Here is a 26,322-nt window from a genome sequence, read left to right on the forward strand (position 1 = left end):
GGTCAAGTTTATAGAAGGAAATTTAGGTTATCTAGAAGTTGGACTCTGTACATTTTTTAAAGTGAAATTTATTAAGGTATAATTTTAATAGTGGAGAAGGCAATGGCACCCCACTTCAGTACTCTTGCTTGGAAAATCCTATGGACGGAGGAGCCTGTTAGGCTGCAGTCCATGGGGTCGCTAAGAGTTGGACACGACTGAGCGACTTCCCTTTCACTTTTCACTTTCATGCATTGGAGAAGGAAATGGCAACCCACTCCAGTGTTCCTGCCTGGAGAATCCCAGGGACGGGGGAGCCTGGTGGGCTGCCGTCTGTGGGGTCGCACAGAGTCGGACACGACTGAAGTGACTTAGCATAGCAATTTTAATAGAGTAACACTCACCCTTCTGAGGTGTGCAGTTTTTTGAGTTCTGACAAATATATACAACCATGTAATCACCACCGCAACCAAGATACAGAATGTTTTCATTACCACCCTAAAGTTCCCTCCTGTCCTCTGTAGGCAATCCTTTCCTCTCACCCTCAAATCTGGCAACCACGGATCTGATTTCTGTCCCTGCAGTGTTGCCTTTTCCAGACTGTCACCTAAATGGAATTGATGCATTTTTGAGAAAACATGAACCTTTTGAAAACTTTTCTCAAAAAGCATTCTGAGAAATCATTTTTATGTGGTGATTCTTGGTGCACTGGATGGTGCCAGTCATTCACAGGTGAATCTCATTTAACCACAATGACATCTTCATTTCCAGGCAGGCTGAACACACTCTCCTGGCCCCTGTTGATTCTCCAAGCTGAAGTCATCTCTCCGTGGCTAGCCACGCATAGGCTCTTCCTTTCTTTTCCCATGGAAAAACCTGATAAATAACAAACAACAGAAGTGAATATAGGCTCACTGAGGTAGATAGCTATGGGTAACAAACAGCATGACATGTTTGGGAAGTCTTTTTGTTTTTTTTTTCTTTCAGGATCATGCCTGTCATGATAAATCAAATGAGGACATTTATTATCATAAAGATAGCTGGGGAGGATCAGACAAGTGAAACGTAAGAACCAAGAGTCAAGTGTCCCTCTCTAAAATAAGCAACTATTGTCATAAACAAAGTGACTCATCTCTTGTGATCACGTGGCACATGGGAACTGCCAACTCTAATAGGGGATGGCTGTGTATACTTACTGTCAGGCCTGGGGTAAAACACTATGCTCCTGGCAGAACAGTGCCGGGCAGGGCACCTGGAGGACATGCCGATAGGCCTGGAGACATTCCAACACTTGCTGCATGTGTGACCTTAAATATACAGATCACAGTGAACTGTCTTTCTATATCTCTTGCCCATTGCACAATTGGAGGTTTTTTCTTTCTTTCTTAATATTTACTTATTTGGCAGCTTTGGGTCTTAGGTGCAGCACACAGGCTTCTCTCTAGGTATAGCACGAGGGCTTAGTCGCTCCGTGGTATGTTGGGTGTTAAGTTTCCTGGACCAGGGACTGATCGTGAGTCCATTGCCTTGGAAGGCAGACCCCTCGGTGGTCTCAACCACTGGAGCAGGAGGGAAGTCCCTTGAGGTTTTTTTTCTTCTCCATTTTTTCTCTCAATCCTTTGTGAAACGCAATAGAGTTAATTTTCTCAGTTTATTACATCTTGGACTTACTTATGGTATCTGTTGTCACAATAAAGTTATAAGTATGCATGGCGTGTCAAATTGATCAATCTTTTCCCTTATGCTTCTAGATTTTGAGTCAAAGACTATAGAGGAATTTACCTTTTTCTCCTAATACTTAGATATTTTTTTTATCCACTGTTGTAGCTAGCCTCCAAGATGACCACCAATGATCCCTACCTCCTGGTGTTTACATGTGGTCCCCTCCCATACGGAATAGAGCTGACCAGTGTCACAATAGGATACTGTGGAAGTGGTGGAGTGTGACTTCTGTGGCTGTCAGGAAAGGCATCATGACTTCTTCCCTCCTCTCTTCTGAATCATTGATTACCAAGTAAGTCTTGAAGACATCCAGGCAGCCCTGTGGAGAGGCCAATGTGGTGAGGAACTGAGGCCTCTAGACAATAGTCATATGAGCAAGCCATTGTAGAAATGGATCCCCCAACCCCTAATCAAATCCTGGTTGACATGCTGACCACAGTCTCATGGGAGATACTGAGACAGAATCACCCAGCTAAGATGCTCTTGATCCACAGGAACTGTGAGATAGTAAATGCTTACTGTTTGAAGCTACTGAGTTTCCAATCTCCCAAGATAAAACTCTAATTCCTTCCTCTCCCTTGCTCTGCATATTCAACAGTTCCACCTCCTAAATACTCTCTAATAAATCATTCCCTCTCCCCACCTCTCCCCTTCTTCACAGCCACTCTCCTAGTTTAGACCCTCATTATTGCTTCCCCAGCACATTCCATGGGGTTCCAGAACAGCCCCATCCAATGGAGTCATCATGCTGTTGTCAGCGTGACCTTTGAAGATACAAACTTAATCATGTCACCACCGTTTACGGCTTCCTATGGCTCAAAGCACTGAAATGACTTGGATGGTTGGGGATTGGATAGACTTGGATAGACTCCGGGGTACCACCCTGATCTCTACAATAGATTGTGAAATGATTTTCTCAGAGCAGACAGCCAAATGTAGTGGGAAAGCAGATAAGGGAAAGGTCCCTAACTGTGGATTATGAAGAGACTTGAGATGGATGAAGTTTGGCAGACTCCACCTCCCCAAACCCCAGTCTGCCAGTATATGTGTGCTCCCTTGTCTCTGTGTGCTTTTCTAAACATGTGGTCCTGTTTCTGGGATGTGGTCAGTACACATATATTGCATTTTTAGACGGAGAAGGCAATGGCACCCCACTCCAGTACTCTTGCCTGGAAAATCCCATGGATGGAGGAGCCTGGTGGGCTACAGTTCATGGGGTCACTGGGTCGGACACGACTGAGCAACTTCACTTTCACTTTTCACTTTCATGCATTGGAGAAGGACATGGCAACCCACTCCAGGGTTCTTGTCTGGAGAATCCCAGGGACGGGGGAGCCTGGTGGGCTACTGTCTATGGGGTTGCAGAGTCAGACACGACTGAAGCGACTTAGTAGCAGCAGCAGCATCTTTAGAAATTGATGTTAACAAAAAAGTCAACCTAAATACAGCTGGTGCCATCTCTGGATTCTCTCCCAGGAAACATCTCACATTAGAATGATAGTTTGAAAATGAGGCTCAAAGAGTATGGTCTGTAAGTGTTCTGTGCTAAGTCACTTCAACTGTGTATGACACTATACAACCCTATGGACAAGCCGGTCAGGATCCTCTGTCCATGGGACTCTCCAGGCAAGAATACTGGAGTGGGTTGCCATGCCCTCTTCCAGGGGATCTTTCTGACCCGGGATCAAACCCATGTCTCTTATGCCTTCTGCACTGGCAGGCAGGTTCTTTACCACAAGTGCCACCTGGGAAGCCCATGGTCTATATACTCATCCAAAAACATAACAAATGTGTGATCAACTATAATAGCAATTGTAGGAGAAACCGTTCCCCAGTGGCTCAGTAGAAACTGCCTGCATTTGGGGAGACCTGGGTTCCATACCTGGGTGGGGAAGATCCCCTGGAGAAGCAAATGTCAACCCACTCCAGTATTCTTGCCTGAAAAATTCCATGGACAGAAAAGCTGTAGTCCATGGGGTCACAAAGAAACTGAGTGACTAACACTTTCACTTTTCATGAAAGAGTAAATTATCAAATGGCCTAAAATGCTTAAGGTGGTCCCAGGTGCCCTTGACAATAATGTGTGGGACAATAATGTGTCCCAGATCACAAGGCAGGAGCTTGTCCTGGGATTCAAGGAGCACTTTTCACACTCAGACTGTGCAGTGTGAAATTTGTATTTTGGTATCTGGTTCATCCGTCAGTTTCTCGTTGCTGGGGTTCACGTCAGTTTGCAAAGCTCCGACACCTACCCCCTGGATTCCCCTTCACCGCCCGGCCACCACCCTGCCCCCGCCCCTCCCCGCGCCCCGCCCCCCTCCCCGCGCCAGAGGAAACATATCCTCTTGTCGATTCCTGGTTTAATCGAGAAAGTCCTAGTTCTAAGGTTTTGTTTGATCAGGTATGTGTCGCCAGGCCTAGGTCTGCATCGCACTTTTACCTCGACAGTCATTGTGCGACCCTAAGCATTCCCGCTGTAGTCCTGTGTCCTGCCTGGGTGAGGAAGATGAGGCCCTCCTAGCACGTGGCTGTGACAGCCTTTGTCCCGCGAGAGTGACCTGGCTGGGAACACGGGCATTCGAGGCGGAGCTTCTCTGCGTGGGCACCACACCCTTCTTACAGGCAGGCGCCAGCTCGGCCAAACAGCCGGGGTTCACCGATTGCCCCGTGCGCGCCTCGCTGGGAGAGGCGGGAGTTCACTTAGCAAGACGCCAGCTTCCCGGGAGAGCTCCAGTGGCACCAGAACCCCGAGCCCGGAAGCCGCGCTCCGCCGCCCGTCATGAGTGTCCAGGTGCGAGCGGGCCCAAGCAGCTGGAGGCGGGCAGCCACCTTAGTGCTGGCGGCGGGCTGGACGCGCCCGGTCCCCGCCGCCCCATCGAGGCCCCAGCCACCCGCCGAGGGATTCCGGGTGCTGCTGCTGCAGCGCTCCGCGAGCCAAGGCTTCTTACCCAGGGCGCACGTCTTCCCCGGCGGGGTGCTGGAGGCGGCAGACCGCTCGACCGATTGGCTGCGCCTCTTCGCGCCGCACCACGGGCCCCCCCGCTTTGGCCTGGGTCGCGCGCCGCCCCAGCGCTCCGCCTTCCCGGTGCTGCCCAACGTCCGGCCGGGAGCCGTGGACGAGGACGCGGCGGCGCTGCCGGATGACATCGCCTTCCGCATCTGCGCCATCCGCGAGGCTTTCGAGGAGGCGGGCGTGCTGCTGCTGCGGCCCAGGGGCCCCCGGCCCCCTGATCAGGCGCCGGGCTGCGCCCTCGCGTCGCCGCCTGCCTTGGCCGACTGGCGCGCCCGAGTCCGCCGGGACCCGCGGCACTTCTTGAGCCTGTGCGCGCAGCTCGACTGCACTCCCGACATCTGGGCGCTGCACGACTGGAGCGGCTGGCTCACGCCCTTCTCACGCCCCGGCGGCCGCCGTTTCGAGACCACCTTCTTCCTGTGCTGCCTGAACGAGCCGCCGCCGGTCTTCCCCGACTTAGTGGAGGTGGTGGACTGCCAGGTAGGGCGTCCTCCCGGCCCGGAGTGGGGACCCACAGGAACTAGAGAATGAGGACCCCGGCAGGAGGCCCAGCTCCCCCCGGACCTTCCAGCAGGCCGCCTCAGGGCCGTAATAGCCAGTTAGCTACTGAGCGGGCCTGGGACCCACGCCGTCCGGACCCCGGCCCAGCAGGCCAAAGCTGTGAGATTGGTGAACTGTTTTCTGCTTTTTCCCGCTTCACAGTCCCAGGGCCTCGAAGATGTCTCCCCACGCGGTTTCTCCAGCGGGTGGCCGGCGGAGATCCCAGGAGTTCTGCTAGTGCTCCTTCCTGAGCAGTTGCCACGCTTACACTTATTTCGTGCCCGCAGCCGTTTGTTTCCTCGTAGTTCAGTCTTTTAAAATTTATTTGAAACGTTTTCATTTGAGACTTGTTGGGGAAAAGCTACCCACTCCAGTATTCTGGCCTGGAGCATTCTGTGGACTGTATAGTCCCTGGGGTCGCAAAGAGTCGGACACGACTGAGCGACTTTCACTTTCACTTCCGGCTACCGATATGGCCTACCTTGGTGAATGATTCCTCTGCACCTGAACAAGAATGTGTTTTCTGCTGTATTTGATGGAGTGTTTTTTAAAATGTCAATTAGGTTAAGTTAGTTGATGGTGTCTTTTTAGGTCTTCCGTATCGTTTACCTGTTCCATCAATTTCTGAGAAAAGGTTGTTGAAATCGTTAATGAACAATTTGCGGGTTTGTCTTATTCTCTTCTCAGTTCTGCCAGGTTTTCCTTCGGGTATTTGGAAGCTCCTTTGTAAGGCGTTGTGTAAGACTGTTCAAGCTTGGAACTAGTTTTTGATTGTGATGAACTATCCTTTATCCCTGACAATGTTCCTTATTCTGAAATTTGAATTTTATTATCAGATAGTGATATAGCTGCTCAGTCTTCCATTGAATTAGCAATAGCACAGTATATCCTCCTCCATTTTTTACTTTGAACCTGTGTCTTTATATTTAAAGTATGTTTATTGTAGGCAGCATATAGTCTTACTTTTTATCCTTTATGATAGTTTCTGCATTTCAACTGGAATGTTTCGATCATTTACATTCAGTGTTATTCTCAAATTTACTATCTTGCTGTTAGTTTTTTTAATCTGTCCCTTCTATTCTTTGCACTGTTTTTCTTCTTTTCTTGACTTCTTTTGGATTATTTGAGTATTTGTTGGACTCTTTTTATCTCCATTATTGCCTAATTACCTGTACTTCTTTGTAATTACTTTAGGATTTGCAGTACATCTCTCACTTCATGTGTAGTATTAGAACCATAAAATAATATATTTCCATTTCGCCCCAACTGTCATGTATGCTTTTGTAGTCATACATTTGACTTTTATTTCTACTATAAACGCTACAATACAGTGAATATTTTTGCTTTAAGCAGTTACTCTGTTGTACACTGCGAATGAGGGGGAAATGTTTTTTATGTTTACCTGCATATGTGATCTTTGCACTCTTCATTCGTTTGTGTAGATTTAAAACTACATCTGGTATCTTTCTGCCTAAAGAACTTCCTCTAATATGTCTTGAATTTCAGTTCTTCTGACAGTGAATCTTCTAAATTTTGTTTGTCTGAAAATATTTTGCCTTTATTTTTTGAAAGCTATTTCGTGTGGGTGTAGAATTCTGTATAGGTTGACAGTATGAGTTTTTGTTTCGTTTTTCTGCCAGTACTTAAAGATGTTACTTCATTAGTTTCCAGTTTGCATGATCTTTTGGTGAGAAATCTGCTTTTTTCTCCTCCAGTTTTATTGAAATATAATTGACACACAGCTGGTGGCACTAGCGGTAAAGGACCCCCGCCTGCCGATGCAGGAGACATAAGGGACAAAGATTTGATCCTTGTGTCGGGAAGATCCCCTGGAGGAGGGCATGGCAACCCATTCCAGTATTCTTGCCTGGAGAATCCCCATGGACAGAAGAGCCTGGCGGGCTATAGTCCATAGGGTTGCAAAGAGCTGGACATGACTGAAGCGACTTAGCACAGCACATTGTGTAAGTTTAAGGTGACAGCATGATGGTTTGACCTACATACACATAATTACCACAATAAATTTAGTGCATATTCATCTTTTAGAAAAGTTTGATTTTAACTCTGTTCCTCTGTACATAATGTGTTCCTATTTTTGGTTTTGATATGTATGCCTACTTTAAGTATTTTCTCTTTAATTTCTGGTATTCAGTAATTTGATTATGATGTGCATAGTTTCCTTTTGTTTTGTTAATAATTATTTGTTTCTTCAAATATTTTTCACCTCCCCCTATTTTCTGGGACTCCAATTACATGTATGTTAGACCACCTGATAATTTTTTGTGGGTCCCTGATGCCTTGTTCATTTTTTTTTTAACTTTTTTCCTCTGTGCTTTATTCTGAATAGATTTATTGCTGTATTTTCAAATTTTCTCTGTTTATATGTAGTATCAAAATTGCTGTAAATATCATCCAGTGTAATTTTCATCTCTAGAAGTTCCATTTATTTTTTTAAAAAACATTTCCTATTTCTCTCACGTTCATATTTTCCTTTACATCTTTGAGCCAATGGAACATACTTGTAACAGTGATTTTTAATGTCCTTTTCTGCCAATTCCATCATCTCTATAATTTCTGGGTCTGTTTCTATTGCCTGATTTTTCTTCTGGTTATGGGTCACATTTTTTTTGCTGAGGTCTTGTAGTTTTTTATTGTCATTATTGTTGAGTCATTTAGTCTTATCTGACTTCCTCTGCTCAGGTTTCTCATACGAGCTTGTAAATTGTTGGCCTGTAATTATTCAAGGCAATCAATTTCAACTCCCTGGTTTTGGATGTGAGGGTCAATTTCCCTAGTGTATGTGGATATTTAGCAGTAAAGCAGTTAAAGAAAGAAAGACCTTTTGGAGTTATTTTATATTAATTGAATCAGCTCTTTTTATCTAGATGTGGAAGGATGGAAGACTTGGGAAGGAGGGCACAGCAGTGAGGTCACTTACGTTAAGCGCTGACTGGTTGATATAATGCAGTTACTTCACTCCTGGGACAATAGACTGAGTCATGCCTCTTGACTTTTCTCAAAGCTTCTCTCGCTCCTGGCTCTTTACCTTCATGGTAACACACTGCGTGTACCATGCTACATTTTGTTTGCTGAAGGTCCTACTAGGCCTGAGAGAGCTTTGTCTTGTCCACCAGCATGTCCTTATTGCCTAACCAAGGTAGGCAGGAACGAGAGACCCTTGAGAGTCCCTCCCATTTATGGGAGGAATGAACGGGCACTAAGTTCTCAATCTGCTGCCATGAATTTATACTTCAGTCTTCCTTTGAAAGTGATCAGAACCTCCTTGCCTTCTTAGCATCTCCTGTTTTTTTATGCTGAACAACTCTCCCAGTTCAACCCATTGTGATCTATCCTTGCTTATTTACTAGTTCTCAGGATCCATGTCCTAATAATCAACCTCTGAAGGGGATCAACCCAGCTTTCTTCACTGAATCTTTCCTTGTTTTCTCAGAGGAATCTAGCAAGATACATTAATGAATTAATTTTTACATTTTTTTCAGTTAGATCTTAAGTACTGATCCAAGGATCTCAAATTTTGGATTGTCTATGGGGTAAACCTTAGGAAACTCTACCTTTGTCTTCCACAGTGGTCGTCTCCATCAGAGGCAATTGAAAGGCTCACATCAAAGGAAATTTTGCTTGCACCCCCACAGTTCTACGAAATACGTAGACTAGGAAACTTTGCCTCTCTCTCTGACTTGCACAAATTTTCTTTGGATCGTGAATCAGAAGGAATGGAAAGATGGATGCCGATCATATTGTTAACTGCTGATGGGATGATCCATCTTTTACCAGGTAAATCTGTGTTTACCAGTGCTCTTGTTGATATTCCCATTTAATGCTCTAGGCTGTATGGCAATATTCTCCCACACAGACACATGAATTACAATCTATGTTTTATACGCTACAGTGGAACTAATTAGATAAGCTCAAGTTCTATAAGATATTCATAGCTTTTATTATAACCAGAAATTCTGGATATATTACTTCATATACACGTATGTAAATATATTTCCTAGACATTGGCAAGAGTTCTCTTGAATATTATCTCACTTTACCTTTTAATTTTGAATTATGAAAACTTGTAAATTATACTTATTTAATTGAAAGAGAGTTTTGGTGGTGGTCAGTTATTGTTGGGTTAGTACAGGACAGAAGTTTTTTAGCAGCTTACAGTGGAGTTTTCTGACCTGTCTTACTTACGGCTGCTTGTCTCACTTCTCAGAATCGTGATAATATTCGTTACTCATCCTGCAGTGGGACAGCTTAGCAGTTTTGATATGTAAATGATGATTTCTCTAACCTTAAAATGATTGGAGCAGCCCACATTGAAACACCAAAATTATATGGATATCAAGGTGAACGTTATATTGAATGAAATAACGAGAGTCTTGAATTAGTATAAAAAATTATAGTTCAGGATGAAAAAGTACCAGTTATAAATATTTATGTGCCCAAAGAAAATTCTTGGCTAGAAAATGGGGAACAGGTGAGGTTAGGTGGGATATTAAAAACACAAGAAATATATTGAGGTAAACTCAAAAAGTTCTGATTATTTAACAGCTATATCAGTTCCAAACACAGGAAATGAATAAAAATAAATACTAATATATTGGAAGGTTTTATAAAATAACACTAAAGTTAAACTATTATTTTTCAGGAGATGAGATGTACTTAGAAGATTCAAACTTTTTAGAAAACTGTATGTCCACTGAAAAAAAGACTGAAGAAATCATGAACAAAGGCAAGAAATTTCACCGAATAGTGTTGTATAATTCCCACAGTTATGGAGATCATGCAGGTTATGGCATCCATGTGACAGTTCTGCCGAAGTATAAACACGTGTACCCTAAGAGCTGTGTAGTGGGTAAGAGCCGTCTGTAGGGAACAGCTTCTTTATACCTGGCCCACTTGTAGTTGTTCTAGTGAAAACTGAGGCTTGACTAGAGGTGCCTGGAACTTAAGGAACTTTATTCCTGTAAGTTCTAGGACAGTCTCTCCTATCTCAAGTGTATTGTGTAGCTCTGTTATTTTATTCTTTAAACCTTATAGTATCACACTAGTGTAAGGTATTAATGTTTTGTCACCAAAAAGAGAAAAAAGATTTCACAGAGATTTCCACTTCTGTGTTGTTCTGTTATCAAAAGTTTAAATAAGATGTTCTACTGCATTGTCTTTTAACTGTATTAGCATACTACTTTATATGCTAGCATACTGCTTTACCACTTCCCTGGTGGCTCAGAGGTTAAAGCGTCTGCCTCCAATGCAGGAGACCTGGGTTCGTTCCCTGGATCAGGAAGATCCCCTGGAGAAGGAAATGGTAACCCACTCCAGTATTCTTGCCTGGAGAATCCCATGGACGGAGAAGCCTGGTAGGCTACAGTCCACGGGGTCGCAAAGAGTCGGACACGACTGAGCGACTTCACTCTCTTCACTCTCATATATGCTAGGAGTTTGATCCATTAATTCCTTAGAGTTTCTGCTGGAACTAATTTAAGGGTGTGTGATTAGACGCATGGTGATCAGAAGACTGAGACGACCTTCAAACGACAGTGTCATTATTTTCTTACGACTTTAGCTTGATGATTAAGATGTAATTCCGTTAAAACTAAACGGCGTAAGTTATTAGTTTACCAAATTGGAAATTACTTTAGTGATTGTTGTTAAGAAATATGAAGCCATAACAGAAGTCATAATTTTTATTTTGGAGTGCTACTTGACAGAATACAAAGAGGTTATTAGAGAGATGTAGAACTATTCATCATTAATCATGCTTATTAATGGTTATTTATTATCAGTGTTTTTAATATGGGTAATTTTTTTATCTCCTCTTAAGAGGAATAATAATCTTTATTGATTACAGATGGGAAGTGGTTAAGAAGAAACCAGTTCTATTTCAGAACTTTGACTATATTATGCATTGTATCAATACATTCAATTTCACTTTTCATAAAAAGTATTGATAAATGAAGACTTCCCTGTAGCTCAAATGGTAAAGAATCTGCCTGCGATGCAGGAGACCAGGATTCAATCCCTGGGTTGGAAGTTCCTCTAGAGAAGGGAATGGCAATCCAGTATTCTTGTATTCTTATATATAAGAATTGTATTCTTATAATAAACTCCAGTATTCTTGCCTGGAGAATTCCACGGACAGAGAAGCCTGGGGGGCTCCAGTTCGTGGGGTCACAAAGAGTTGCACGGGACTGGGCGGCTAACACACACACACACAGGAAAACGTCTAGATCATTGGTTCTCAGCCCTGGGCACTGTTGCCCTTTAGGGGCATCTGGCAGTGTCTAGGACGTTTTGGGTTGTCACAACTGAGAGTGAGATGCTACTACCATCTAGCGGACAGAGGCCAGGGATACAGTTTAACATCCTGGAGTGCACAGGACAGCCACCCACCGTGAAGAATTATCTGGTCACGGTTGAGAAACTCTGATCTAGAGTAAAATCTATTGTCTTCAGTAAATGATTCCAACATGTAAATTTTGAGAGCAACGGATAGGGTTCGCGTTCCATCTGGCTTCTAAATCTATAGCAGTTCTCTTTACTGATGTTTAGCCTTGGGCATCCTATTCTTTATTCTCATTGAAAACAGAATGTTACAGCTGAGAGAGACCTCAGTCAACACCGGGATTTTGCCGATGAGAAAACTGAGAAACAGATTCACACAGCTAGTTAGTGCCACAGCCAAGAGTAGAACCTGATTCTTTTTCTAGCAGGTGGTATCTGTTGCCTGTCAGTAGAGGCCTGATCATGTCTGCCCACCACATCTTGGTATTACAGTCACCAGGGAAACCACAACACAGCCAAGCATTGGATGGAACAAAGCTTTACTCATTTACTCAAAGCAGCAAGGCCAGCTTTTGAATGACTTCTATAAGAATCTAAAATTGGGCTGGTGTCAGTATTTCAGGCTAACATGTCCTTATCCTCACAGGTCTTTGTCAATATAAAACAAGAGTGCCTTGTAATGTGGGAGAAAAAATAAGGACTTGAATGTAAGGGGACTTATCTCCTGGAGGATAATTTGTCGGAGGATCTCACATACATGGGCATATGTAGGTCACATCCTTAAAGGAAACTGCTTGCCTTCCACTTTCTCTTTTCCCTTCTCACTGGCTGGAAATGGTGGCAACTGGAGCAGCTCCTCTGGCCCCAGAGACAGAGGCCAGATGTGAAAGCATAACTGCCTGCTACTTGGATTGCTCACCTCTTGCTTGTTATGTGAAGAAAAATACACTTCTATTTCATATAAGCCACTGTATTTTAGGATCTCTTTGTTAAGACAGTTTAGCTTGTTCCCTAATCTATACTTTCCCCTCCTAAGCAGGTTCCCTTGGCATAGCCTTCCCTGGAAGTCTAACAATCACTGAAGCAAAAATCTTAGTCATTTGTGATTCCACCTTTTCCTTCATTCCTATATCCAGGTGACTATCAAGTCCTACTGATCTGTTATACACAATTATCTTGGAATTCCCATCTTCCCACATCTTACACTGCTATCACGTTGGTTTGAGCCACAGATGACTCTTCCTTAACAAACTGTAAGAGCTTCAAAGCCAGTCTCCATTTTCGTTCTTCCCCTCAATACATTCCTCTTGGAAAAATGAACTTGACATTGACATGATGTCACTGCCCTCATTAAAGTCCTTCAATGGCTTTTCTTCACACTTCAACACAAAATTTGTGGTCTACAAGGCCCCACCTTTTTCTCTGATGTCATCAAGCACCCCTCTCCCTCTGCACTCCCCTCAGAGGATCTTCTTTCTCTTCTTGACTGCTCAGAGTTCTTTCCACCTTAGAAACTTAGTACATACTGTTGCCTTGAGACAAACCTGGATCTCTGAACTGTTTTTGTTCTTGGGTCTCCTTGTTACTAAAGCTTCAGAAAAACAGATATTAAGAACAGAGGTTGAGGGACTTCCCTGGTGGTCAGGTGACTAAGATTTCAAGCTTCCAGAGCAGGGAACCAGGTTTGATCCCAGGTCAGGGAACTAGATCCTGCATGCTGCAACTGGAGATCCCTCATGCCACAGTGAAGATTGAAGATCCTGTGTTCTGCAACTAAGACCCAGCTCAGCCAAATTAAAAAAGAACAGAGGTTGGGCATCTAATATGTGGATTATTGGCATGTCTAGATGAAAGTTCCAGAACAAATAGAAGACAAGCATTATTTATAGAATGAATTTTTCTTGAGCTAAAGGAAAATGTTGATCTTCAGATAAAAAGATCCCGCTGTGGTCAAAACAAAAATAACAAAAATTGTTCAATACTCGGATGACATTTTGAATTTTAAAGATAGAGAACACAGATTTTCAAGGAGAGGAAGAAAAGATTACTTACAAAGGCACAAAATCATCTTAGTGTGTATCACACAGTAATGTGATACACTGGATAGTATATATAATATGCTGAGGGGAAAAGGACATATGCATTCACTAATTTTATATCAGCCATATGTATGAGCCACAGAAATAATCCTTGTTTATACATGGGATTTGAAGAGTCCAAAGCTCTGAAGAATTGATTTGATAGAAATAACTAAAAGATGATTGAAAATAAAAACTTTTGAAATAGAGCTGCATGATAGAAGTCCTGATGGTGAATATGGAAATAAAATATAGGAGCAAGTGTAACTATTTAAATATGGCTCAAAAGCACTGCAGATGTTAAAAATAATTCAAGATTTAACCTACTTTATTTTAAAAAGATACCTTTTTCCATAAAAATTTTGTTCAGTAATCCCAGATTATGTTATTAACAGGAAGTGGCTATGGGAGGAATAAGAAAAACAAAACATGAAAGGAGGGAATCATTAGCTGTAGTTTTGAGATAATACTTGTTTAAATATTTTGGAATGCAAAGATGGCTATTAGAATTTAAAGGTCACTTTTCAAATCAATCAAAAGCAAGGCACAACCCCTAAGGCAGAGACAGAAAACATGAAAATGGCTATCAAACAAAAGCTTAGAATAAGACAATTCACATAGAAATAAACATCAACCATGCTGATATGCAAAAATGGGTTAAATGTATTGGATGATAAGGAATCTTAAATGTTTTTAAATCTCTCTAGAAGAACTTGAAAAAGAAAATTAAATAAAGCCCAAATGTAGCAAAAGGAAGAAAATAATAAAAGAAATTAGAGCAAATTATGTAGAGATAGGAAAACAATAGAAAAGGCCAACAAAACTAAGAGTTGATTTTATGAAAAGATATTGAATTGAAAGTCACTCAGTCATGTCCAACTCTTTGCAAGCCCATGGACTATACAGTCCATGGAATTCTCCAGGCCAGAATACTGGAGTGGGTAGCCTTTCCCTTCTCCAGGGGATCTTCCCAACCCAGGGATCAAACCCAGGTCTCTCCCATTGCAGGCAGATTCTTTACCAGCTGAGCCACAAGGGAAGCCCGTGAAAAGGTAAACAATTGGCAAATCATTAGCTAGACTAACGAAGAAAAAAAAGAAGAGGCAAATCAATAAAATTATAAATGAAAGAGGAGACAATGCAACTGATACCACAGAAATAGAAAAGATCATAAGAAACTACTATGAACAACTATATGCCAACAAAACTGTGCAACCCAGAAGACATGGATAAAGTCCTAGAAATATGGAACCTACCAAAACTGAATCAGGAAGAGAGAGAAAATCTGAACAGGCCAATAGTGAGTAAGGAGGTTGAATCAGGGGGAAAAAAAAAAAACGCCCCAAAAAAGAAAAGCCCAGGACCAGATGTCTTCACTGGTAAATTTTACCAAACATTTATAGAAGAATTAATGCCAATCCTCAAACTCTTCCAAAATTTGAAGAGGAGGGAACACTCCCAAACTCACAAGGCCAGAATTTCCCTGATACCAAAGCCATATAAGGACACTGCAAGAATTGCAGGCCAATATCTCTGATGACTGGAGATGCAAAAATTCTAAAGTAAATATTAGCAAACTGAATTCAGCACATTAAAAGGATCATATACCATGATCAAGTAGGATTCAGCCCTGGGATGCAAGAATGGTTCAAAATCAAATTAATAGGTGTAGAAGAAGCACTTGGCAAAATTCAACATCCATTCATGATTAAAAACTCAAATTAGAAATAAAAGGAACATACATAGTAAAAGTTACAAATGACAGACCCACAGCCAACATCATACTCAGTGGTGAAAGGTTTGAAGCTTTTCCTCTAATACCTGTATCAGGAATAAGACAAGGGTGCCCACTCTTAACCATTCCTATTCAACATAGTATAGAAGCAGTTGGCAAGAAAAAGAAGTAAAAGGCATTAGAATTGGAAAGGAAGAAGTAAAATTGTCTCTATTTTCAGAAGACATGATATTATATATTAAAAATTATAAAGTCTGCACCAAAAACCTGTTAGATCTAATCAACTAATTTAGTAGAGTTGCATGATATAGAACCAACATATAGAGATCAGTAGAATTTCTGTACACTAACAAATTATCTGAAAAAGAAACAAAACAATCCTATTTACAGTAACATCAAAAACCAATGAAATACTTAGGACTAAATTTAACCTAAGAGAAGCAGAAGAGATTGAGAAGAGATGGCAAGAATACACAGAAGAACTATACAAAAAAGGTCTTAAAGACCAGTCTAACAACAATGGTGTGGTCACTACCTAGAGCCAGACATCCTGGAGTGTGAAGTCAAGTGGACCTTAGGAAGCATTACTACAAACAAAGCTGGAGGTGATAGAATTCCAGCTGAGCCATTTAAAATCATAAAAGATGATTCTGTTAAAGTGCTGCACTCGGTATGTCAGCAAGTTTGGAAAATTCAGCAGTGGACCCAGGACTGGAAAAGGTCAGTTTTCATTCCAATCCCAAAGAATGGCCGTGCCAAAGAATGTAGAAACTACTGTATAATCGAACTTATTTCACATGCTAGTAAGGTTATGTTCAAAATGCTTCAAGCTAGGCTTCAGCAGAGTATGAATTGAGAACTTTCAGATGTACAAGCTGGATTTAGAAAAGGCAGAGGAACAAGAGATCAAATTACCAACATTCGTTGGATCATAGAGAAAGCAAGGGAATTCCAGAAAAACATCTGCATCATTGATTCCACAATAGCCTTTGACTGTGTGGATCACAACAAACTGTGGACAATTCTTCAAGAGATGGGAATACCAGACCACCTTACCTGTCTCCTGAGAAACCTGTATGTGGGGGCAGGTCAAGAAGTAGCAGTTAGAACCAGACATGGAACAACTGACTGGTTCAAAATTGGGAAAGGATTATGTCGAGGCTGAATATAGTCACCCTGCTTATTTAACTTATATGCAGTAAACATCAGGCGAAATGCCAGGCTGGATGAATCATAAGCTGAAATCAAGATTGTTGGGAGAAATATCACCAACTTCAGTTATGCAGATGATACCACTCTAATGGCAGAAAGTAAAGAGGAACTAAAGAGCCTCTTAATGAAGGTGAAAGAGGAAAGTGAAAAAGCTGGCTTGAAACTGAACATTCAGAAAACTTAAGATCTTGGCATCCAGTCCCATCACTTCATTTAAAACAGATAGGGAAACAATGGAAACAGCAACTGACTTTATTTTCTTGGGCCCCAAAATCACTGCAGACAATGACTGCAGCCATGAAATTAAAAGACGCTTGCTCCTTGGAAGGAAAGCTATGACAAACCTAGATAGCATGTTAAAAAGCAGAGACGTCACTTTGCCGACAAAGGTCTGTATAGTCAAAGATATTATTTTTCCAGTAGTCATGTCTGGATGTGAGAGTTGGACCATAAAGAAGGCTGAGCACGAAAGAATGATGCTTTTGAATTGTGGTGCTGGAGAAGACTCTTGAGAGTCCCTTGGATTGCAAGGAAATCAAACCAATCAATCCTAAAGGAAATCAACCCTGAAAATTCACTGGAAGGACTGAAGCTGAAGTTCCAAAACTTTGCCCACCTGATGTGAAGACCTGACTCATTGGAAAAGACCTTGATACTGAGGAAAATTGAAGGGAAAAAGAGAAAAGGGCAGTAGAGAATGAGATGATTCGATAGTGTCACTGACTCTATGGATATGAATTTGAGCAAACTGTGGGAGATGGTGAAGGACAGGGAAGCCTGACACGCTGCAGTCCATGGGGTTGCAAAGAGCTGGACACGACTGAACTACTGAACAACAACACGATTTTACCAAGAAGGTGAAAAATTTCTACTCTGAAAACTGTGAGCCATCGATCAAGGAAATTGAAGGTGCAAAAAATTGGATAGATAGCCCATGTTCATGGATTGGAAAAATTGATATTTTTTGTCCGTGCTAATCAAAGCCACTTCATTAAAGAGGCTCTTGATAAGGGTGAAAGAAGAGAGTGAAAAAGCTGGTTTGAAACTCATCATCCAAAAAACTAAGATCATGGCATTGACCCCATCATTTCATAGCAAATAGATGGGGGAAAAGTAGAAGCAGTGACAGATTTTATTTTCTTGGACACCAAAATCACTCCAAATTTCATGACTGCGGCCATGGAATTCAAAGACACTTGCTCCTTGGAAGGAAAGCTATGACAAACCTAGACAGCATATTAAAAAGCAGAGACATCACTTTGCCGACAAATGTTTGTGTCCAACTCTTTGAAACACCATGGACTGCAGCATGCAAGGCTTCCCTGTCCTTCACTATCTCCCACAAAGGTTTGTATAGTCAAAGCTGTGGTTTTTTCCAGTAGTCACATATGGATGTGAGAGCTGGACCATAAAGAAGGCTGAGCATTGAAGAATGATGCTTTTGAATTGTGGTGCTGGAGAAGACTCTTGAGAGTCCCTTGGACTGCAAGGAAATCAAATCAATCAATCCTAAAGGAAATCAATCCTGAGTATTCATTGGAAGGACTGTTGTTGAAGCTGAAGCTCCAATACTTTGGCCACTTGATATGAAGAGCCCACTCACTGGAAAAGACCCTGATGCTAGGGAAGATTGAAGTCAAAAGGAGAAGAGGGCAGCAGAGGATGAGATGATTAATTAGCATCACTGTCTCAGTGGACATGAATTGGAGCAAACTCCAGAAGATAGTGGAGGACAGAGGAGCCTGACATGCTGCAGTAGAGTAGGACATTACTTAACAACTGAACAGCAACAACTGAAAGCCATCTATAGCTTCAGTCAATCCCTATCAAGATTCGTATGTCCTTTTTTTGTTTTTTAATAGAAATAGAACAAAAAACCCTAAAATTCACCTAGAACTACAAAAGACCTTGAAGCCAAAGCAATTCTAAGAAAGAAGAACAAAGGTGGAAGCAGCACACTTCCTGACTTCAAGCGTTATTACAAAGCTATCAAAACAGTATATTACTGGTATAAGAACAGACACATAGACCAATGGAATGGAATCAAGAGCCTAAAGAATGAAACTAGACCCCTACCTTATACCACTCACAAAATCAATTCAAAGTGAATTAAAGACTTAAATGTGAAGACCTGAAACCACAAAAATAGGGGAAAATTTATTGACATGGGTCTTGTCAATAATTTTTTTAATATGACAACCTATAGCACATGCAACAAAAATAAAAATAAGTGGGACTCCATCAAACTAAAAACCTTCTGCACAGCAAAATAAATGATCAGCAGAGTGAAAGGGCAACCAACTGAATAGGAGAAATTATTTCCAAACCACACATCTGATAAAGGGGTTAATATTCCATAATATATAAGGAACTTAATAGTGAAAATTCAATCCAGTTTTAAAAATGGGCTTTTCCGATAAGCGGCCTGAGATGACCTCTAAAAATAGTGCGCTATTCACTCCACCCAGAAAACTCCACAAAATCATGCAAATCAAGAGGTTCAAATCTTCGTGTTCACTTTAAGACCATTCATGAAACTGCCCAGGCCATAACGGGTATGCATATCCAAAAAGTCACCAAGTATCTGAAGGATGTCACTCCATCGTTACAATGGTGGAGTTGGTAGGTGTGCACAGGCCAAACAGGGCTGGATGCAGGGCTGGTGGCCCAAAAAGAGAGCTGAATTTTTACTGCACATGCTCAAAAATGAAGAGTGTAATGCTGAACTTAAGGGCTTAGATGTAGATTCTGTGGTCAGTGAGCACATCCAGGTGAACAAAGCCCCCAAGATGCAGCGCAGGACTTACAGAGCTCACGGTTGGACCAACCCCTACATGAGCTCTCCCTGCCACATCGAGATGAGATGAACAAGAACAGACTGTTCCTAAACCAGAAGAGAAGGTTGCACAGAAGAAAAAGATATCCCAGAAGAATCTGAAGAAACAAAAACTTATGGCCCGGGAATAAATGCCACAAAAAATAAATGCAAATAAAAGTTAAAAAAAAGGGCAAAGGGCCTGAATAATTTTCCAAAGAAGGTATTCAGATGGCCAATAAATACATGATAAGGTACTAAACATCACTAATTATTAGAGAAATGCAAATCAAAACCACAGTGAGATACCAACAGTTCACACCTGTTGGAATGGTGGTCATCAAAGAGGCAAGAGATAAGTTTTGGCAAAGTTGTGGAGAAGAGGGAAGCCCTGTGTACGGTTGGTGGGGATGTAAATTGGTACAGTCACTATGTAAAACAGTACTGAGGGGCCCCAAAAGTTAAAAATAGAACTGTCATACTATACACACACACACACATAACTGAAAGCATTTATATAATTATCCTGAAGAGAGAGCAGCACGCCAATGTTACTGCAGCACTGTTTACAGTAACCAGGACATGGACAGAACCTGTGTCCATCAGCAAGGAACGGATGGGTAACAGTGGATGAATGGACAGATGCATGTTGAATGTATGTATATGTATGTGTGTGTGTATATATATATATATATATATATTAAAAAAATGGAATACTATTTAGTCATAGAAGGAAATCCTGGCACTGTGACAACATGGATGGACTTTTAGGACATTATGTTGAGTGACATGTCAGTGAAAGACAAATGCTACACTATCTCACTTACATGTAGAATCTAAAAAAATCTCATACAAAGGGATCAGATTTGTTGTTACCAAAAGTGGGGAAGTGTGAAAGTGGTCAGAGGAACAATCTTCCAGTTATAAGATAAATAAGTTCTAGGGTTATAATATACAACATGATGAGTACAGTTAACAATACTGTATTATATATTTCAAAGTTTCTAAAAGAGCAGATGGTGGAACTTCCAGGTGGTCCAGTGGCTAAGACTCTGCGCTCCCAATGCACGGGGCCCTGGTTCAATCCCTGGTCAGGGAACGAGATCCCTCATCCCGCAACTAAGAGTTTGCATGGCACAGCTAAAGATCCTGCATGCCACAGTGAGAATTGAAGATCCTGAGTGCTGCAACTAAGACCTGGTACTGCCAAATAAGTTTTTTTTTTTTTTTTAAAGAGTATATGATAACAGATAAAGAGAACAGACTTGTGGTTGCCAAGGGGTGAGGGAGGGAAAGATTGGGAGCTTGGGATTAGCAGATGCAAACTATTACATATAGAATAAACAACAAGTTTCTACTGTATATAGCACAGGGAACTATATTCAATATACTATGATTAAACCATAAGGGAAAAGAATATGAAAAAATACCTATTTCTAACTGAATCCTTTGCTGTACAGCAGAAATTAACACACTATAAATCAGATCTACTTCAAAATTTTTTTAGAAGTCAGAAAGCTAAAAATGTTTAAAATTCAAAGGTTGAGAAACAAAATACTAATAAAATTAGAATACAAACAATTGAAATAAATTTTTTTTAACTTACAAAAAAAAAAAAAAAAAGTAGGGATGTCCTTGGTGGTCCAGTGTCCATACTCCCAATGCAGGAGGCGTATGTTCAATCCCTGCTTGGGGTACTAGATCCCACATGCTGTAACTAATGATCCTGCATGCTGCAAAGAAGATCGAAGATCCTGAGTGTTGCAACCGAGACCTGGGGCAGCCAAATAAACATCTTTTTTCAAAGAAAAGAGTAGATAGTAAGTTTTTGTCTCTAGGGAAAAAACTTTTTTTTAACTATGTTATATAACTGATGGATATTAACTAAACATACATGGTAATCATTTTGCAATATATACATATATCAAACCATTATGTTGTACACTTCAAGCTTATATAATGTTATTAGTCAATTACATCTCAATCAAAACTGAAAAAAATTAAACCTAATTATAAGTTGCTTAACAGTCCTGCATGAGGGCTAAAAATAGAGAAAGCAAGAGCTCAGAGAGCACTAATCAGATGAAATGAAATTCATCATAGGAAGCAATAAAAGTTAATTTTAGTTTCTGTGTACAGTTAGAAATGGAAATATGAGAATCTTTTAGTGAGTAACACCATGTTGAGCTATGGAAAAAGATATATTAGAAACAAGGGTAATCTGACAGATGTATAATATTAGTGGGAACCATGAAGAAGACCTTCTCTGATGGACCAAGCAAGTCCATCAAAGATAAGTGAGGCGTCTGGGGAAAAACCCTGGACAGGTAGCTAGGCTTCTGCTTTTAGGTTAAATGCTATGACGTCAGCATTCACTTCCTCTCGATTAATGCAAAATAAAAGAATTTTAAAAGTTCCAAATCAGGTGACAAAGTAATGAAGCCAGCTTTTTAGGCCAAACTTGTTTTTCATCCCTTTTAAAACAAGAATATTTTAAAACTGGGAAAGTACACACTGCGTATGAGAACTGGTGACTCAAAGGTAAGATCATTTGAACTACATTTGGTGGGGGAGGGATCTGGCAGGGAGGGGAGCAAACAATGTCCCCTTCATGCCCATTTTTTAGAGTTATGTCAGTACTGGGAAACTTAGATCAGCTTCTCCCGATACCTCTCAAGCCACCATGAGCACACCGACAGAAGAGACTGGTCTAGCGTGACTACAGGTCCTGCTAACTCAGACTCCACCTCCTGCCATGCCTAATGCTTTGTCTTGTCTCCTTTTCTCCCTTCTCTTGGGGCTGGGGAGCAAAAAAAATCTAAGAATAGCTCACTGTCCACGAAGCCCTTTGCAGAACCAGAGTATCATCCCCATAATGGAGAGCCCCATCATCACCCCATGGTGCCTGTGAGAGCCCATCAGTTCATGACAACTTTTGGTTGCTTGCTGGGCCATGAGCTAGCCATGTTTGTGACTGACCAATATTAAACCTTCCTGCATTCCTAATTTTTTTTGTCTTAGGTTTTACTGGTAGCATTTTATTGGGATTTCAGCACTTTCATTAGTCTAGAGTTGTGTTAGCTTGGTCAGGTTTTGATACCAGAATTTAACCACTTTATAAAAATGCACCAAGCTAAAGTCTTTTTGTATTCATCTTCTTATCTTTCCATCACTTTAAAAGTGCTTCCCATTAGCTGTGGGAAGGGGAGACAGGTACAGATCCTGATGCCCTTCAGCCTCCAGAGGTCTGTGTGGCTGAAGCCCCACACACTGAGTTCCCACTGCAGCAGTCTTGACAACTCAGCCCAGACTGATAAATATTTTTGTTTCTGTGAGCCATGCTGTGAAAAGTTTGCAAAACACCGTATAGTAGCAGGGTATCTAATCAATGATACCCACCAGCTTTCTTGGCCTTCCCCAGTCAATAGAAATTGACGAGAGAGGGCAGATAAATTCAGGCAGGGCTTTAATGGGGCCCCTGTACCCCCGAGTATTTGTGAGGTGGTGATCTCGTTTCTTCTTTGGGGTGAGGGTAGGGGTGTGGCGTAGGTGGTTTGCCCACCTCTTTGTGATGCTGAGTGCAGGTGGCATGCGCAGTAGTCTGCTTTTGCTCCAGACACCCAGGTTTTTGCTCCTAGCTCTTCAGAAATGACAGTTGGGTTTTTTGGTCTCTGTATCATTTGGGTCCAGAATTTGCCCCAACTGCACACGGTTATTTTTAGTCCCATATAATTTCTATTTTTTAGCTGGTGGGGAAGTGTGTTCAGATGCAAGCTTTGCAGCACTGCAGCGAAGAGTCCCAGGCCTGTCTCAAAAAGTAAAAAAACATCAACTGGCTGTACTCTGTATCTACTCTGGGGATTGAGAACTGCCTCTGGGACCTCCTATTTAAAACACCCTCTTACACTGTTGGTGGGAATGCAAACTAGTACAGCCATTATGGAGAACTGTGGCGATTCCTAAAAAAACTGGAACTAGAACTGCCATATGACCCAGCAATCCCACTGCTGGGCATACACACTGAGGAAACCAGAATTGAAAGAGACAGGTGTACCCCAATGTTCATCGCAGCACTGTTTACAATAGCTAGGACATGGAAGCAACCTAGATGTCCATCAGCAGACGAATGGATAAGAAAGCTGTGGTACATATACACAATGGAATATTACTCAGCCATTAAAAAGAATACATTTGAATCAGTTCTAATGAGGTGGATGAAACTGGAGCCTATTATACAGAGTGAAGTAAGCCAGAAAGAAAAACGCCAATACAGTATATTAATGCACATATATGGAATTTATAAAGATGGTGATGATAACCCTGTATGCAAGACAGCAAAAGAGACACAGATGTATAGAACAGTCTTTTGGATTCTGTGGGAGAGGGCAAGGGCGGGATGATATGAGAGAATGGCGTTGAAACATATAAATTATCACATGTAAAACAAATCACCAGTCCAGGTTAGATACATGATACAGGGTGCTTGGGGCTGGTGCACTGGGATGACCCAGAGGTATGGGATGGGGAGGGAGGTGGCAGGGGGCTTCAGGATGGGGAACACATGTACAACCATGGCTGATTCATGTCAGTGTATGGCAAAACCAACACAATATTGTAAAGTAAAATAAATAAAATTTTTAAAAAAGGATAAAAAAAGTTAATGTAGAAAATAAAACAGACCTGGCCATTTCCTGTCTTTTTGTGACAAAGTCTGGAGCTTTCAGGTGCTCTGGTCCTGACAGGTGCCTGATTGGGGGGTGGGGCCTGGTTAGCCCAGTTCAGCAACAGGTGAACTTCATGTACTTCCTGTTGTGTTTTCCTCCTGATTGGCGGCCACAGGCACAGGACTCCTCTCTCCTGCTTGAGGCTTTAAGTGCATGTTTGTTTGACTTGTAAACTCAAGCTTGTATTTAAAACTGGAAGCTTGGGACTTCCCTGGAGGACTTTGCCTTTCAAGGCAAGGGGTGTAGTTTCTAATCCCTCATCAAGGAACTAAGATCCCACATGAATCCAGCCCAAGTAAACCAAAACCTAAAACAGAAGCAATATTGTAAAAAGTTAAAAAAAAAAAAACTTTTAAAATGGTCCACGGTAAAATAAATAAACTTGAAGGCTTAATGAGTATTGTTTCCCAAATATATAACCCTGTTCTAAACTGGTGCATCTTTTGCCATCTTATTGACACGAGCTTAAGAAATTGTTTTTTTTTCACAACTGAAATATTAAAGAATTCATCTGTAAAATCACCTAGCACCCAGCACCCCCTCCCTTTTAAAAAGCTGTGGTTCCTTCGATATTTAAGTAATATTCTTTTACTTTCCTGTTTGTTGGCTTACTAAAGCCTTGGAGACAGATCCCTGAGATGGTAATAAAAGTTAACCTTCCTTGAGTGCTTCTTGGGTGTCCTTTGTTTCACACAGGGTGAAAGTGAAGTGAAAGTTGCTCAGGCGTGTCCGACTCTTTGACCCCATCGACTATACAGTCCATGGAATTCTCCAGGGCAGAATACTGGAGTGGGGTAGCCAGTTCCCTTCTCCAGAGGATCTTCCCAACCCAGGGATTGGACCCAGGTCTCCCGCATTGCAGGCCGATTCTTTACCAGCTGAGCTATCAGGGAAGCCCCTCACATAGGGTGACCTCATCTAATTCTGAGAACCACTGAATCCCAAGTTTCAGGTGAGAAACCAGAAGTTTCCAAGCGTTGAAAACTTAACCCTACCAAGACAAAAAATTACACATCCGGGCCAAAACTTGGTCCATGACACCGCAGTATGCGATCTGCGGTTATCACAAGAGTGTCCAAGACACGTGGGGAGGACTTCCAGGTGAGGGTCATGTGGGAGGAAAGTGGGGACTAGGAGCCATACCAGAAGGTGGAGGTCGGAGAGGATGTGGTCAGGGGACCAGGAAGGCGGGAGGCGGGGTGGGGAGGGAATGGGGGTGGGCTGGGGGATTTGGGGTGGGGGTGTGTGGTCAGGGACTCTTCCTAATCCTCAAGGCCATGAGATGGACTCCGGGCAAAGTGGGAGTCGGAGGACATGGGCTTTCTAGGCGGCCACACCGCTCCACGCGGACTGGCGCCGACCCGGGAACGAGCCACGTGACCCCCCCGCAGCTCCGCCCCCCGAGCCCCCAGCCCCCACTGCCCCCGCCTCCAGGGCGCCGTGCGCAGGGCGGCGGCGGTTGTCTGGCCGTTGGCGTCCGTGTGGTTTTGGAAGTCTCGGGGGTTCAGCGGTCTGGGGTTGGGCGGCTGGGGGCGGTGCGGGCGCCCTAGCGCGCCCCCTGCGGCGTCCGGGTGGGAGCGCGGCGTGTCGCCCGCTGTTCGCGGCGGTGCGTGGCCGGAGCTTGGCTCGCGGGCTCCGCGGCGCTGACCCGGGAGGAGGCGCGGCTCCCCTCGGACGCCGGCCCTGCAGGTTTTCGCCTCTAAAGCTTGTGGCGAGGGAGTGGCGACAAGGAGAGCAGGACTGGGGCTAGGCCGCGGCGGTGCGCGTCTCTCCAGGAGGAGTCCGCCGGACGGCCGGCGAGGTGCGGGGAAGATGCTCCAGGTCCTGGTGCTTAAGGTGAGCGAGCGCGAAGCCCCGGGCCGGGCCGTTCATCCGCTCCCGTGCAGGGGCCACCCCGTGGGGACCCGCGCGAAGGGGTTCCGGATGGGCTCTTCCTGGACGCTTCACATTAACAACGGGAAGTCTTCGTTCAGGGGTGCTCCGTGCAGTATTGGGGACGTACTTAATAAAGTTACTCGTTGCTTCTCCGAAATTCAGATTGCACTAGGTGTCTTGTATTCAGAACCTCGCGGGGAGGGACGGAGTCTGACACCTCCCACGCACCTGGTCCGGGATCCGCGCAGGGTGAGCCACCGTTCCCTCCGCCCCGCGTCCGCAGTGTGTAGACCTGTTCCTCTCCCCGGATGCGGGTCCTCTCCGGCGGGCCC

The 26,322-nt window shown here is 42.8% G+C and overlaps 2 protein-coding genes and 1 long non-coding RNA gene across 6 annotated transcripts in view; 2 read left to right on the top strand and 1 right to left on the bottom strand.

The window, feature by feature from the left end:
- Window positions 1-346: 346 nt before the first annotated feature.
- LOC102415369 lies at window positions 347-4,788 on the bottom strand. The gene is made up of 3 exons (XR_327790.4): window positions 4,650-4,788; window positions 1,840-2,020; window positions 347-855 (listed from the first exon to the last, which is right to left on the bottom strand). It is a non-coding gene; the product is annotated as an uncharacterized LOC102415369 (long non-coding RNA).
- Window positions 4,340-10,435, top strand: NUDT19 (nudix hydrolase 19). Its single transcript, XM_006061396.4, has 3 exons — window positions 4,340-5,194; window positions 8,842-9,049; window positions 9,915-10,435. The coding sequence occupies exons 1-3, from the start codon at window positions 4,481-4,483 to the stop codon at window positions 10,136-10,138; spliced, it is 1,146 nt and encodes a 381-aa protein (XP_006061458.2). The 5' UTR covers window positions 4,340-4,480; the 3' UTR covers window positions 10,139-10,435.
- Window positions 10,436-23,949: 13,514 nt separating this feature from the next.
- The window catches only part of TDRD12 (tudor domain containing 12), a 77,067-nt gene continuing 74,694 nt past the window's right edge, over window positions 23,950-26,322 (top strand). For 2 of the 4 annotated variants that reach the window (XM_044932178.2, XM_044932179.2), the window contains exon 1: window positions 25,091-25,216. In XM_044932178.2, the coding sequence (XP_044788113.1) occupies window positions 25,163-25,216 (54 nt within the window). In that variant the 5' untranslated portion in view covers window positions 25,091-25,162. Of the gene's footprint in view, window positions 25,068-25,090; window positions 25,217-25,763; window positions 25,952-26,322 lie in introns of those variants that run through there. The other 2 variants (XM_044932180.2, XM_044932181.2) reach the window with 2 other exon arrangements.

Source organism: Bubalus bubalis, chromosome 18 (assembly GCF_019923935.1).
Source record: "Bubalus bubalis isolate 160015118507 breed Murrah chromosome 18, NDDB_SH_1, whole genome shotgun sequence".
Lineage (NCBI taxonomy): Eukaryota > Metazoa > Chordata > Mammalia > Artiodactyla > Bovidae > Bubalus > Bubalus bubalis.

Excerpts from the sequence above, each read along its gene's own strand:
- NUDT19 (XM_006061396.4), top strand. The coding sequence starts at position 4,481 with ATGAGTGTCCAGGTGCGAGCGGGCCCAAGCAGCTGGAGGCGGGCAGCC. Across the intron at positions 5,195-8,841 it reads TGGAGGTGGTGGACTGCCAG|TGGTCGTCTCCATCAGAGGC; the intron begins GTAGGGCGTCCT and ends TGTCTTCCACAG. Across the intron at positions 9,050-9,914 it reads GATGATCCATCTTTTACCAG|GAGATGAGATGTACTTAGAA; the intron begins GTAAATCTGTGT and ends ATTATTTTTCAG.